Source organism: Phlebotomus papatasi, chromosome 3 (assembly GCF_024763615.1).
Source record: "Phlebotomus papatasi isolate M1 chromosome 3, Ppap_2.1, whole genome shotgun sequence".
NCBI classification, from domain to species: Eukaryota; Metazoa; Arthropoda; class Insecta; order Diptera; family Psychodidae; genus Phlebotomus; species Phlebotomus papatasi.
In genome coordinates this window covers 15,434,760-15,450,901 of record NC_077224.1, presented here as the reverse complement: position 1 = coordinate 15,450,901, position 16,142 = coordinate 15,434,760, and the positions used below count along the sequence as shown (strand labels likewise).

The 16,142-nt window shown below is 38.6% G+C and overlaps 2 protein-coding genes across 3 annotated transcripts in view; one reads left to right on the top strand and one right to left on the bottom strand.

Moving 5' to 3' along the window:
* LOC129807834 (regulator of G-protein signaling 7-binding protein) overlaps positions 1 to 16,142 on the top strand; it is a 116,926-nt gene that overhangs the window by 40,427 nt on the left and 60,357 nt on the right. The window lies entirely within an intron of this gene.
* LOC129807830 (leucine-rich repeat protein soc-2 homolog) lies at positions 8,652 to 15,804 on the bottom strand. The gene is made up of 2 exons (XM_055857379.1): positions 15,746 to 15,804; positions 8,652 to 10,693 (listed from the first exon to the last, which is right to left on the bottom strand). The coding sequence occupies exons 1-2, from the start codon at positions 15,760 to 15,762 to the stop codon at positions 8,674 to 8,676; spliced, it is 2,037 nt and encodes a 678-aa protein (XP_055713354.1). The 5' UTR covers positions 15,763 to 15,804; the 3' UTR covers positions 8,652 to 8,673.

Here is a 16,142-nt window from a genome sequence, read left to right as displayed (position 1 = left end):
TATCTTCGAATAGTCAATGAATTCATTTTGCTTTTAAATATTTGTGCATTTTAGGATGTATTAACATAAAGACCGTTAAATTTTAGGTATAATTTGAATTTAAATTGCGTTGTAGAATATATGAACTCCTCGCTTTTGAACAACCGATGCGACGACGACGGTTGAATTTAAAATATTTTTTTAAAAAAATTTTTAAAGGTTATTTGAATAAAAGTCAACTTTCTCACGTCAGAAAGAAAATTTGTAGAAAATATGAATATACTTCAGTTTTTAGAGAGAAATAATAATTCTTATAAAAATGAAAACAAAGGCAATATGTTTCAAGTTCAACTAAAGATGTACGTAGATCATGAAGTTATACCTACTATCTGTCTACTAATTTCTAAATATTTTTTGATTATCTAGATGACGTTCGAAGTTAAGTAACTTTATTGTATTTATTTTCAATTAGTTAACCTTTAAACCAGATATTGCTTTTTAAGGGCAAATTTGATATTGAAATAGATTTTATTTTTGTTCTAGAAAGGCGACTTCTCTTAGAAAATACCCCTTCCGTTCCAAAAAATCTCGTACATTTGTTAAATAATTTTGTTCCAAGACTTACGACTCTTCTGGAACGGGGGAATATTTTCGGAGAAAAAGACAGCTATCTAAAAAAAATCTGTAACGACATTATTTTGATGTTGGATTTACTTAAGAATTTATTTAATTAATTATGTTATTAAATTAATTACATTTTAATAAATTAAATTATTTGATAAATTTTATTATTTAATTCTGAAAACTACTATTATTTAATTAAATTTTATTTTGATTTTGTGTTTTAAAAAAAAATTTACTATCTATAAAAATTCAACGGAAGAAACGCGAAAAATCCTCAATGTGGTTAATTATTGAAATAGAGCAGAGTGGGGCAGTTTCACATAGAACGTTTGTCAAACGGATATTTATTATTAGATACTTTTTATTTTATTTAAATAAATAAATAGGATCATCTTATTTCATGAAATTTACCAACTCTAATCATCTACCTTGCAATTGTGATAAAAAAAAACGATGAAGGCAAAAAGAGAAATACAGTAGAGTTCCTCAAATTTGAACATTTGGGGGGTATAGATGACATTTCTCACTCCTCAAATTTGAACAATATTTTCAAAAACGTAACGAAATTCATGTAAAATTCACTTTTCCTAAATTAAGGAAAATAAATTTAGAGAATTTTATCAATAGATTTTGTTGTTAAATAGGTGGAATTTGTTGAGGAGATTAATATAATACGACAATATTGAGGAAACACCAGAGAAAAATAGTTCTAATTCAGACTCCATGCAAAATTTCTTTTACATAACCTCACATTTTACATATTGAATGCAACCGTCGCTCAAATTTGAGGAGTTTAAATTTGAGGAACTCGACTGTAAAGAAAGAATGACAAACATTCTAAATCAAGAATATTTAGGAAAAAAATTAATTAGTTTTAGGACTAAGTTTGAAGATAGCAGCCGCAGAAATACGGCTACAACCCAGAGCAGAATTAAACAAAGGGTTCCGTCTTATGAAAAGCGACTGACAGGTCCGACGGGGTGCGACTGGCTGAACCTATCCCCCCCCCCCTTAACCAGATGGTACCGAAAATCTTAACCCTATTCAAACTAAGTAAGTCCACTTAAAAAATTTTCTTTTCAATTAGAAATATTGCAGCCAAAATGATGCATTAGACATTGTTAGAAAGGTTAAAATAATAAAGTAGAAGCAAAACGGTTACTGGTACACACTTGTAGTATTTAGGAGACCCTTGTTCCCCTTATTTCTACGTCTAAGGTATGAAAATCTGTTCTCAGCGGAAAGATTATTATTATTATCAAAAGAGATGGCAAAGCGTCCCAGCATTGCGGATCAAAAATTGGTAATTAAATGATCATTTTAGAATGTTCTGGCACGAGTTACAAGCAAACGGACAAATTAAATATGTAAAAATGAGAAAAATAAGTCACTCACGGATATTCAACCGATTCAATAAACTAATTTCAAATCAAAACCAGTTAAAATTTGACATTCGAAAATTCAATATGGCGATTTTTTTAATCTTGACGCTCACGGGATTTAAATTCTTTACATTAAACCCCAATAAATACCATTTATTTCCATAGTATAACTATCTGGGAAAAGAATTTGTCAACCAGAATTCAAATCAAGAAAGAACATGAAGGAAAATATTATCAAAATCGACGTGGTGTCAAACTTTTCATGCGTTACTTCGAGCAACTCGGGGGTTGGGTAACCTACCGAGCGCGTCCCCAGGTGGCGGATAGGGGAACGGCTACTTATATAGTATTTAGTACTGTAGTAGTAGTTAGTGTAGCTATAAACCGGTTAAGGTACGTGTTGGCTATATGTGTCCACGAGAAATCCTTTCTGGCAAAAACTACATCGCGGACCAGCCCAAAACCCCAAGCCAAGGTTGAACAGCGACGCCGAGGGCTGCATGGTCAAGGGGGTGCTTGATCTTTAGTTGCGAACTCTGGATACCAGGCAACCTCCAGTTTAACAACTGCCTTCCCGTGGTAATGCGGAGCTCTGCCGCGGGTGACTGTCTTTCTCGCGCTACTCGTGGGACTACTTATGGAGCACGGTATGGAAAACCAAAACCAATCTGAGTCTGAATTTTCAGACGCACTTATTAACCAGGACGATGATACTTATCTATCCGAGATTGATGCAGCGACTAACGCCGCATCAAACCTGGCGCTCTCTGAAGGAATCGACAGAACGCTTCTGGAAGACGACGACATGATGGATACAGACATCGTTCCAGTTATTACGGAAACAGTGTCTAACACTGGTTCCACAATGGCAACTTCGGCGGGAAGCGACAGAACTCTTCCCAATGAGACAGCCAACAAAAATGTGGAGAATAATGTCCAATTGGAGGGAATGGATATTTCGTTGCCCGCGCAATAGAAGTCCCCCCGAAAGAGGAAATTCACCACATCACAGCGGAAGCATTTGCGACGTCTTTTGGACAGTGGTGTAAAGTATGAAGACGCAGCAGCGCAGGTGCTTTCGAAACCCAAACCATCGCCACCTGTTACTTCGGAAAAGAGGAAGCGAAGCGACAACGCTACGCCACCGGAGAACAGAGACTCTAAGAAGCCTAAGGCGAATGTGTCCTACAGTGAGACTCTTAAAACCTTCAGGGTGTGTCTTATTCACAAAGAACACCCGGTGCAGATGCTCACTAGGGAGCAGATGAACTTGCTCGAGGCAGCGTTGTCCGAAGAGATTGTTAACATTCCCGAAGACGGCCCAAGAGTACAGTTCAGGAATTGGTTTACCCGCCCGGGTTGGGTGATGGTTGACTGCGCAGATGAAATCTCTGAAGGATGGATCATGGGCGTGGTCACTCAGAAACAGCTCGTGGGGGGAGTCCAAGTTAAAGCGGTGAAGGGCGAGAATATGCCAAAAACTGCGACATGCACGATGTGGATACCGGCAACTGACAAAACGCCACCGGGATCTATTCTCGAGCGCATCCGTAAGCAGAATGACCTGCAGACGGAAAGATGGAGAGTTCTGAAGATCGACACTGACGAGAAGGGACGGACGATCGTCCTTTCAATCGACGAGAACTCTATCAATAAACTGAAGAAGGTGAATATGAAAGTCTTCTACCTACTCAGACAGATTGAGATCAGGCTTAAAACTGGCGTGAGAAAGCCGAAACCCAAGCCTGAGAAGAAGAAGAACGCTGCTAACTCGGATGTGGTGAAACCTGCGGTGGATCATACGCACGAGGCGAATAAGAATGAGGTTTCACAACCGACATCCTTACAGACGCCGAGGGCTGTTCGGTCCAATGTAACCAAAGGCCAACCCACACCGGGGCCAAGCAAGCAAAAGGACTCGACGGTGAGAACGCCATCCGGAGTTCGATCTGAGATCAAGGACAAAGGATCAACTTCAACACCAAGATGTCCTCCGATTACCAGAAAACCAACGTTTCCGGATAAAGAGGGAGCGAGAAAACGCTCTACCTCCAACCCGCGTGGGAAATCGGGCGGTGGCGGTATACAGGAACGACTGAGGGTTCCTGACAAAAAATGATGTCACACACTAAGTTCCAAGTGCTACAGGTAAACCTGCAGCACGCAAAAGCGGCGTCAGCTGTTCTCAGCAGCTGTTTCGCCAGAAACTTATTAGATTTTGCTCTTGTTCAAGAGCCTTGGGTTTTCCAAGGCTGTATCAGGGGTATAAGTAGCAGGGTAAGTGATATTCTTTGTGACGTACACGATGAAAGACCTAGAGCGTGTATTGTATATAAGAAATCTATTAACATTTGTTCTATCCCAGAATTTTGTTCCCGAGATATGGTAGCAGCCCTTGTGGATGCTGAGTGTGGGAACAACGGACGTTCATTTGTTGTATGCTCTGCATACTTTCCTGGAGACGAGGACTGCCCTCCTATACATTTAGGCCGGCTTATCGACTACTGCAGCAGGAGGGGTCTCGGCTTCATAATTGGATGCGACGCAAACGCGCACCATACCTTATGGGGAAGCACCAATATCAACGATAGGGGTGAGTCACTATTACAATTTATCTCTAATCATGGGCTTGAAATTGCTAATATTGGGGATAAACCAACTTTTGTAAACAGGGTGAGAATGGAAGTTTTAGACTTAACACTAACTTCCAATCGAATGTTTAACAAAATTAAAAATTGGCACGTCTCTGATGAATCTTCCTTGTCTGATCACAGACACATCAATTTTAATATTGAAGTGTCTAGGCTGAACGACCAGAAGGAACGTAGAAATCCCAAAAGAACCAACTGGGCAGTTTACAAAGAGAAACTGGCCGTTGAGCTACGGGATTTCAACAAAAACATCAGAAGTCCGAGTGACATTGACTATGCCATTGAACATACTAACAACTTAATTATGGAGGCATACTTCCATAGTAACAGACCATTTCCAACTAGAACTGATAATACAGTTCCTTGGTGGAACTCTGAACTTACGAAGCTACGGAAAAAGACTCGTAGGCTTTTCAATAGGGCCAAAAGGAACGGTGACTGGGAGACTTATAAAGTTTCCCTGACATCCTACAATAAAGCCCTGAGGAAAGCCAAAAGGGACTCATGGCGCAAATTCTGCGAGGAAGTAGAAGACATGCCAACATGTGCTCGTCTGCACAAGTTTCTCGCTAAGGACAGTTCTGCAAAAATTGGCCTTTTAGAGAAAGAGGACGGCAGCTATACTGAAACTCTTGGAGAGAGTATGGATCTTATGCTTCATACACATTTTCCAGGGGCGACAATAACAACAACTGAACCAGAAGCAACACCTGCGACTGTATATAGACCGCAGCGATCTGACTTCAAAATGTCACAAAAGATCTTTACACTTGACAGCGTGAAGTGGGCAATTAGGTCGTTTAAATCTTTCAAAACCCCAGGGATGGACAACGTCTTTCCAGCACTGCTGCAGCATGGAGCTGACTCTCTAGCTCCAATCTTGTTAAAGATTATGAGAACTAGTCATGCTTGGGCATATATGCCGAAACCATGGAGAATGGTTAACGTGATCTTTATTCCTAAGGCGGGTAAGCGGCCGAGAAACAATCCTAAGTCTTATCGGCCAATAAGTCTTACCTCCTTTCTCCTCAAAATAATGGAGAAAATCATTGATAGGCATATCAGAGACGATGTCTTACCATACAGGCCAGTACATCAGGATCAACATGCATATCAGGCAGGCAAATCCACTGAAACGGCTCTTTTTGCTTTTGCAGATCGAATCGAGAAGGCTTTGCAGCAAAAAGAAGTGTCAATAGCAGCTTTTATAGACATTGAAGGAGCTTTTGACAATACATCTTACGATCGAATTCAGCGATGCCTCAACAACAGGGGTGTCGACTCTACAACCTGTCGCTGGATAGCGACAATGTTGGGGAGCAGGAGGATCGTAACACAATATTTAGCTCAAACGACAGCTTTTTCTGCAACTAAAGGGTGTCCTCAGGGTGGGGTACTGTCGCCCCTTCTTTGGACGCTGGTTGTAGACGATCTGCTGACGAAACTAAATGAACAAGGCGTAACCGCTCAAGGCTATGCAGATGATGTGGTTATTCTGGCCGTGGGGAAGTTTGAAAACACCCTAATGGAGCAGGTCCAAAGAGCTCTCAAATCCGCAGGGACTTGGTGCAGAGAGCAGGGACTGAGAATAAACCCAAAAAAGACAGTAATAGTCCCATTCACCAGAAGAAAGAAATTGCACTTTGAAAGGATGCCACTTCTGGATGGTGAAACCATTGAGATTTCAAACGAGACTAAGTATCTTGGAGTTATCCTCGATAGCAAACTTAGCTGGAAATCTCATTTGAACAATGTTACAAACAAGGCCCGTTCAGCACTTTGGACTTGTAGAAGATACATTGGCCAAACGTGGGGTCTAAATCCAAAACTTATGCGTTGGATATATGGAACTGTCGTCAGACCTATCATCACCTACGCATCATGTGTATGGTGGCGCGTGATAGAGTTGAAAGGAGCTCGAACCAGTCTTACTAGACTGCAAAGATTAGCTTGCCTGTTAATTACGGGAGCAATGACGACGACTCCAACCCTTGCTATGGAAAGGATGCTTTATATACCTCCCTTACATATACATTTAGAGGAGCGTGCTAGGGCTTCTCTCACTAGATTGATGTCATCCGGCAACATTAAGATAAGGAATCTGGATAATATCCTAGTCAACGAGATAAGGAACAATCCAATCCTTTCAATGGTGTCAGACAGGATGGCACCGACCTACAAAATTGATAAACCATTTAGTGTTCTCATTGCAGAGGGTACTAGATGGAAATCAATTCATAATAGCATTGAACAAAGTGCTCTTGTTTGGTATACGGATGGGTCAAAAATGGATGACTCGTCCGGGGCAGGTGTATTTGGACTCCGGCCTAAATTCAAGCTGCACATACCAATGGGTAAATATGCCACAGTATTCCAAGCTGAAGTAACAGCCATCTGGGCATGTATACTTGAAAACGAACGTAGACAATATCAAGGTCAGCGTATTTATATTTTATCAGACAGTCAAGCATCACTGCTAGCTCTCAAGGCTGATAAAATAACATCAAAGCTCGTCTTAGGCTGCTTGGAGTCGCTAATGACTTTGAGCTCCCGCAATAGAGTTACTCTTATGTGGGTGCCGGGGCACATGGGGATTCCGGGTAATGAAGCCGCTGACGAACTTGCAAGAAAAGGGTCAAACTCACCTTTTATTGGACCAGAACCTTTCTGTGGCATCTCAGATGCCACAATCAAGAAAGAAATCCAGACATGGACTCAGGCCACTGAGACTCAGCACTGGGCTAATAGCACAGGGCTCAGACAGGCCAAATTGTTCTTAACAGAACGCTCTGAGTCACAGACTCGGGAAGTTCTAAAGCTGAGCAGAAATAAACTCAGAGAATATACAGGGCTAGTAACAGGGCACTGCCAATTAAGAAAGCATCTGTACAATATCAAAGTTTCGCAGGAGTACCTTTGTAGATTCTGTGAAATGGAAGATGAAACGCCTGTTCACATTTTATGCTACTGTGAAGCAATAATGTGCAGGAGGCGTGTACTTCTTGACTCATACGTGCTAGAGCCGCATGAGATCTGGAAAATTAAGCCGGAAAAGATTCTAGACTTCTTTAAAAGTCTAAAACTGTCTGGCTTATAATTCTTTACAGGGTTTTCTACAATAGGACTATAAGGCCGCGGTAGAAGGAAGCGCTAAACGTCTCCACCCATGTACAAATCTAATCTAATCTAATCTACTTCGAGCAAAGACTTCGCATAACGTTAGCCGAAGCGAGAAAAGAACAAGAAAATGTGTGTCTTCCTCTGTTGGGCTATTTTTCGCAAATCATTGAAAAAGTAAAGTAAAAATCTTTTTCCGACAACTGTCATAAAACCGGGACAGAATTAGTCAGGGGTAGAATTAGACAGTAGTGAGGTCACTGAGAGAAATCCGAAAAAGTTAAAATAACATTCCGGAAATGTTAATTTTACCCTGCATTATTGATCCGAAATCGGTGTAAGTATTACCCTTTTTAAGTGTATTGGGGGTTAAAGTTACTCTTTTCATGTTAATTTTACCCTTAAAAAGGTGTAAAATTAACATTAAAAAATGTTGATATATTTTTACACCTAAAAGGTGTTAAAGTTATGAGGAAAAAAAGTTAATCGCACCCTCTTTTTTTCTCAATGGTGTTATAACTTACTTTCGAAAGAATATTAAGCAAACTACTATTTAGTCAAAGTTATTATTTCCCTCGCTTTTTATACGTAAAGAAAAATTGAAAAATTTCATTTGCTTCGATTTATGGGCGAAGTGAAATTTTCAATTTACAGGAAGATTTCTATTCACTTTACCTTTTTTTAGACTTGAGAAGCCAAAGTCGAATCAGAGCTAAAACTTCCCCACACTCCTCTAAATTGCATTCATTTCATTCATTTAGGAATGTACAATAAAATGCAGTGTTGAGTGGAGAATTTTCATTATTCATTCTGTGGATTTTTTCCTAGATACCGCAAGATACGGAAATAATGAATCTCTCGTGACTTTAATTAAAATTGAACATCTCAGCACCAAGCATTCTCAACTTAAACAGCTTTATTTAAATCATTTCGGAAGATGTTAAATTTTCTCGGGAAACAAACAGCGAAGCTTTGCGCTTTATGTACAATTTAGCACCAAAGAAAACACCAACTAGGACAACTAGTAAAAATGAAGAAATAAAAATATACTTCCAGGATGAAAATTCTGATCTCAGTTGATCAATTGATTGGGATTGGCCGGGGGAGGAGATATTTCTGAGTTGGGCAGAGATGTTTCCAATTAGCGTGGCGTAGCTGAAAGTATTTTGATCAGCTGTAAGTTTGGCTGTGAGTTCCTCAACATTCTCCTCATTGACCCTTTTGGCTGTGTTGACATCACTCAATAGGACTGATAGTTTCTCATCCAGCTGCAGGGAATTGAATTTATCGCGGAATTTGGCAAATTCAACGGAAGTGTTGGCAATTTCTGCAAGTTTCTGCTGAAGTTCATCGGCTTTTGCCCTTTGAACTTCACCAAATTCTGTGATAAGATTTTTGAGGTTCTCACTTTGAGGTTTAGGATTCTGTAGCGCTGGCTGAAGGATGTCTATGAGATTGTTGACATTTGCACTGAGCTGGGCGTCGATGTTCTTGAACAGGACCTTGAAGCGATTCTCCAAATCCAAGGCACTTTCGCGGAAAATCAGCATTCTCTGCAGGGCGGAGGAGTTATTGGCCACGACGTCGTCGGTAGCGTAGCAATCGATTCCCAGGACGTTGGTATTGAGGTTTGCGAGATTTTTCGTGTCCAAGAGGACATTTATCCGAAGGTTCTCAAGTAGGGTCAGGATGCGCTGAATGTAGGAACAGGTGAAGCGGTTCTTGGACAGAGAGATCGTGGTCAAACTGGGTAGAATCTCCTTGATATCCTCCAGATGCTTCAATTCAGTCAGTTTGTTCTCATGGAGGAAGAGTGTCTTGAGGCTGGTGAGAGTTTTGAGATCTCTGAGATTGAGGGATGTTAGGTCATTGGCAGAAATATCCAAGTGAATAAGTTTCTTCTGATTTGTCAGTAATTCTCCATTGAGAGAGATTCCCGTGGATCTGAGATTGAGAACACGGAGTTCCTGCATTAGGCTGAAGGTTTCGGAAGTCAGGGGCAGGAGACGATTCTCGGAAAGATCGAGCTTCTCAACAGTTTTAATTTTCGTGATATTCGCAATGTCTGTGATGTAGTTGCCAGCAAATTCAAGCGTGGTAATGGGTAGTTTGGGATCAATCTCAGCAAATCTGAGCTTGTTGTACTTGGCACTGACCCTGGTCACCTGCCCATAAATCTTGATGTAATCCACAGCATTCCCATCAATTATAAGGTCACCCTTGTCAGCTGCACTGCTATAGGTATTCTTGAGTTTGCAATAAGACAAATTGAGGACAACTTTGGACTTTGCTGGATACGTCAGGGACCAATCCGAAAGGTCATTGTGACTCCCGTCGAATTCCTCAATGTTCGTGCAATTGACAAAGCTAATCCTCATGGTGGACATGGCATTGTTGTTCACATAGATAATCCTTATTTGGCGCAGATCCCAGAAAACATCCCCTCTCATCGTTTTAATGGTATTGAAGGACAAATCAAGTATTTCGAGCTTCTTGAGCCCTGCAAAGGCATTTATTGCCACTGTAGAGATTTGATTGCGTGCCAGATAGAGTTCTACCAGTTCTGCACCCTCACTGAACACCCCATCACTCAGTTCATCCAAGTTATTCTCCGACATATCGAGTATCTTGAGCTTCTTCGCGCCACTCAGGGTCATCTTACCATTGAGCTGACGCATCTGGCACTTGGACATATCCACTCTCATAACATTGGGATAGGTACTGAGTAGAGTTATGGGTACCTTTGGAAAATTGCAATTCTTGAATTCCACAGATACCATCTCTGTCGATGATTGACTCTTGAAGATGATGCTGCTACCAATTAAATTGTTGAAGACACAGTGGGTTGTATTGCTTGATGCATTTTCACAGGAGGCAATTTGCAGAGCACTATTGGCTCTTTGAGCCACAATAACCACCAAGAACAACACACTCTGAAAGCTACAAGACACCCCATTTGCAATGCTCTAAAATTTATAGGGCACTGTTGCACACTGAGGAATCCTCAAAAAATCGATAAGATTGATGATTGAGGTTTTGCTTTTGCTGTAAATTCATTCCAAATAGTTCTCATCGAAAATTTGAGGATTCTACTTAAAGACCATTTCAGAAATCATTAAAAATGTATTTAGAAATCATAACTAATTAATAGTGGATGTTGCTTTTTCAATTTCTTTATTTCTTCTAAATTAATTCGAATTTTAGAATCATGCGAAATATTTATTTGTAATACTTTGAAGGAAATTCTACGGAAGGAGCAAGTTGAGCTTTTTCCCTAGAAGCGAGTGCATTTGCTTCAAAAATCGAAATGAATTCAAGTTTCTTCATTTTTAATTATTCCTATTTATTCATCATTAATTTTAGTTTATTATTTATTTAATTTTTTTGGGATCTCAGTGGCACAATAGGCAAGACCGTTGGGTCTTGGGCGAATGAGATCTCTGACTCGACTCTCAAAGTTTTGAGTTCGAGCCCCGCCCGGTCCAAGCAAATGAATGTCAGTGAAAAGTGAATCACAGTGAAAAGATATTTTCACTGTGATAAAACGTACTAAAATGCACTGACTTTGCCCAAAAACTCCGGGAACATGAAAGAAGCATTCACAGTGCGGGGAATACGCTCGTGGGACACACGGACTTTGCGGATTCTTCCATCACGGAATCAACAGCAATATAAACTAAATTATATACTGAATTAAATACATGAGAATATTTAAATCAAACTCAATTTTTACTGCTGAGTCTTGGAATAAATACTACGGAAGGGCAAGTGGAACATTTTTCAAATGAGCCAGTGCAAGGCGAAACTAGTTGCAGGGGAAATTTATAAATGTTGCCCATGATACTTTCATGTCCTAAAGAATATCCCATCCAGGAACGAAACGTCGGCAAAATCAAGTAAAATTGCAGAGCATTAATTAGACAGAAACATCGTCTTTGATTTTATTTATACAAAAAAAAAAACAGTCGAAATCCACTACATCATTTACTTTATTCAGATTACTTTAAAAAGGGACAGATAATCCTAACCGGCTTATGTAGGTGAGATTCTTAACGTGAGCTAACTCGGAGTGCATGCAAATTCGATTTGGAGCTGAAGTTGGGAGACGCCATTCAGTTATCTTGAATCAAATTCGTGAAATTATACAAATTTTGTATTTAAACCAAAATATCAAGGATTTGGATGAACTGACAGAAAAGTGATATATGGGTGAAATGTAGACCAGAATGTTCTCTATAATTTACCCATAGAACATGATCTCATCGATTACTCAGAAGCCAAGATAAGCGAGGTTTTTTGTTTCTTAACTCGTTTTTTCATCCAGAGTGCCCCAAGTAGTCATTTGTTGAACTTCAACTATATCAAAGAATTGTTGTATTTTGCGGGACTTTCCATTTAAACCCCTATTTTAAATGTCTTGGTGGAGTAGAGGCAGTCAAATTGGCATCTGAGTGATTTCAAAGCGTTATTATGGGAAAAATCATTTTTTTCACACTTAAACGGCAAAATCGGAGTGATAGCGTAGTCTGAGTGGAAAATGATGTATGGACGAAATGTAGAGACAAATGTGCTCTACAATTATGTCGAAGTAATCATCAAAATCGGTTCAGCGACAGTCGAGATAATTGAGGTTATGTGATATTGAAATTGGTTTTTCGACTGTGGTGCCCCTGGTGTTGGTCCCACGAAGTTCAAATATTCTAGAAAGTTGTAGCATTTGGTGAGATCTTTCGTTTAAGCCCTCATTCATCAAAATAGGTCACATAGAACCGGAGATATGATTTTTTGAATTTCGTGAACTTTGACCCCTCATATCTCCGGTTCTATTGAAACCACAGCGCATACGCACCATTTTGGAAACGTCCTAGACTGGACTACAACATACTAAAATTTCATTAACTTGCACAATGCCGTTTTTGAGAAAAGTGACTTTGAATTTCGATGAATTTTAACGCTATCACAGCGCCACCTATGGTGACTTTTTGAACTTCCATCTGAAAGTGCTCATCGAGACGAAACCAAAAAGGTAAAATTTAGGTCGCTATGTTAATTAGAACCGGAGATAGAGGCCGGTCAATGTTCGAACTTTGACCCCTTATAGCTCGGGTCAGGGGTTTTAGATCGGCTTAAGGTTTTTTTTGTTTGATAGGTATAATCAACGGCTACAACATACTAAATTTTCAGCCCGATGCACAATGGAATTTTTGAGTTATTTAACTTTTAAGATTTAAAAATTTTCTTTTTAAAAAAAGCGCCCCTAGCGGTGGTTTTATGAACTTGCGATGTTAGAAGGGGAAGTGGTATTTTACGAGAGCTTTCCAAAAAGCCCTCACTTTTTAAATTCTGACAATTAGAACCGGAGTTATGGCCATTTTAAGAAATTTTTTTTGGACCCTTATAGCTCGGGTCAGGGGGGTCGGGGGACCTTAAGTTTGGTATTGATGGAAAGCTCTAAGGCCCAGCTATAACATACTAAAATTTGAGTCCGCTGGATGCCATAGGGGCGGAGCTATTGAGAAAACAAAAAAAGGGGGGTCTTCAAAATGGCGGAAGGAGGGGTGGGGGGTGGGGGGTCTATGCACCAAGTTGCAATTTTCACCCGATATATAACCTTTGCCGAAAACCGCAAGTCGATATCTTTTTTAGTTTAGGAGCTTATTAAGCTCCAAAGAGCGGCCGGCCGGCCGGCCGGGAACGTAACTTAGCCACATATATATTCGGAATCAGGAAGTGGCGAAATGCATTTTGGCCAAATTTGAGGTCGATCGGACGACATGAAATTTTGTTAGGATTATAGTAGGTGAGATTGTTAAGAATCTCACCTAATATGAGGATCTCAGTGGCGCAATAGGCAAGACCATTGGGTCATGGGCGGATGAGATCTCTAACTCGACTCTCACAGTCCGAGTCCCGCCCGGTGTAAGCAACTGAACGTATAGAAAAAGACACTTTCACTGTGATATAGCGTAATAAAAAATGCACCACCTCTGCCGGAAAACTTCAGGGACAAGCAAGAAGAATCCACTTCATGGGGAAGGTGCTCCTGGGCGGTCTACAATGGACTTAGCACATTCTGTCAACACGGGATATACGCAGTATGATTACATAGTAAAAAAAAGGGGTGGCAAAGCGTCCCAGGCTTTGCGAAATGCTCGAATTCGTGACTATCTTAGATGCTATACCTCAAAAATACTTTCGCATCTTTTACCGTTTACCGGTACTCAACCGATTTAAATCGATTCAAAAATCACTCAAAATATTTCCAAAAGTACACCTCAGGAGTAATTTAATTGAATTTTGTATAAAAATTATTTATCGGTAATGAACCGGATTGAAACTGGTTCAGTTTTATAGGAAATGCCAACACTTTTCCAACGAGCCCAAACATAGCCTCTTTAGCTTCTAGTGTCTTTTTAACCTTTGACCTTGAAAAACCGATATTAGGAATGATTCAACGGTATCTTCGTCTATATACCGATAGGAAAAATTTTCTATCATAATTTAAAATAGATAGTAGGTAATTCCCAGACTTTTTTCTTGATGTCCATCCACAGTGGATCATCAATTGCAAAATATTCTTACACAAAAGATAGAGAATACAGGATCTTGGGAGAAAATGTAATATATCCAGTGCATAAGTGTCTGTTCCATAATTTGGACAACCTGAAATTTCGGACACTAGTTAAATGTTTAGATATTTAATTGAAATTTTTAATTTCTTAAATAAATAAGTAAAGAGGTATAGCTTGAGATGCTATGAAAATGACTTGAAAGATCTCTAGAAGGCAAAAAAAAACTTCAAGAAACTTTCTGTCCGATATTGCACACAAACTATTAAGAATATTTTAACTAATTTTTAAATGTACTAAAAAATATTTTAAGGAAAACAAAAATCATAAACAATTTTAGAATTTTCCAAACAATTCTTGTGAAGGGGAAGAAACATAAAGTTTAAATTTGTAGAGGAAATTTTACACCTCAGGACCTTATTTTCAATTCGTCCGAAATTTGGCACAGTTACCATACTGGTTAGGAAATTCATTATTGAGTCGATTTTATATCAAAATTATCTTCATATTTTATATTCAAGTGTCCCTTCCATAGTATTCTTCAAAGTTTGATAATTAATTTAACTTTAATTAAAAGGAATGACTAAAAATGTTTGATAAAATTTTGCAAAATAATATTGCCTAAAAACACTGTACGGAATTTCAAGCCCTTTCTTACAATTGCATTATAGAAAAAATTAAAATAGAAAAACGAAAGGGATGCTTTTGTTTAGAATTTTTTCAGGACTTGTTCTTTTAGAAAATTATAAATACTTGCAAGTTCTAATGATTTTCATAATATTTTTAATAGTGACAATTTCATTTTCGATTAATTTAATTAATTTCTTGGAAAAAAAATTTATGAGGCACACCTTCAGTGATCAGGTGGAAATTTTGTTTCATCTCAAGTAGAAAAAGAAATTTTCTGTCTTGCTTAGTGCTTTTGGACCGGATTTGAACCCTTTTCAGTGTTTGACAAAACTATGTTTTTTTATTTCTTGAGTCGATCACTAAAGAAAGTTCACAAGTTCAAAACTAAATATCTCATTTTTTAAATGAGATTCCTACAACGAGATAAACTATTAATATAATAAAAAAATAATACACTATTTAATCATTTATGGCAATTAAAGTTTCTTGAATTAGTAATTAATTGAAAAATTGGGTTTTTATCACGGATTAAAATGCACATTTTAAGCTACGATTCTTGAAAAAATGTAAGAAGAGAGAACGCAAGAAAAAATAATTTTCCCTTTTATTTTTCTAAACTTCTAATAGCTTTCATTCAAACTAGAAAATGAGGTTTATTAAAAATACTTTCTTCCTTCAAGTTATCAAAACCTTTTCAATAATATTTTGATGTTTTCGAAGACCAAACAGGATATAAATAATTTAGTTAAGTTTCAATAATTTCTGAAATGGTCTTTAACAGATTATCCCTTACGCCTTTTCACTAAACATCTTTTTTAAAATGCACTTCTTTTCACTGAGAATTCCGAATGTGAACTGAAAGAATTTACTTTACAGAAAAGTGGTGTGAGTTGTGAAACATATTTTCATATTTTTCTCCTGATAGCGCTTTATCGCATTCTTGCAAGATTTTCTTTTTATTCCACAACTCAGGACGAAAATATATGTCTTATGCCTGAGCAAAACACAATAATCACCAAGAGACCTCCAACTTTTATCGCAATAAACTTCCTCTTTAGAATATTTTTTCCATGCTCATTTTGTTCCATTTTAGATCAACTAAAATCTCTATTTTTTTCCTTCTTACTCTCCAATCTCACCAGAATTCCCATTGTTGGCATTTTTCTGCCAATTTTCTGGCATGACGTGAA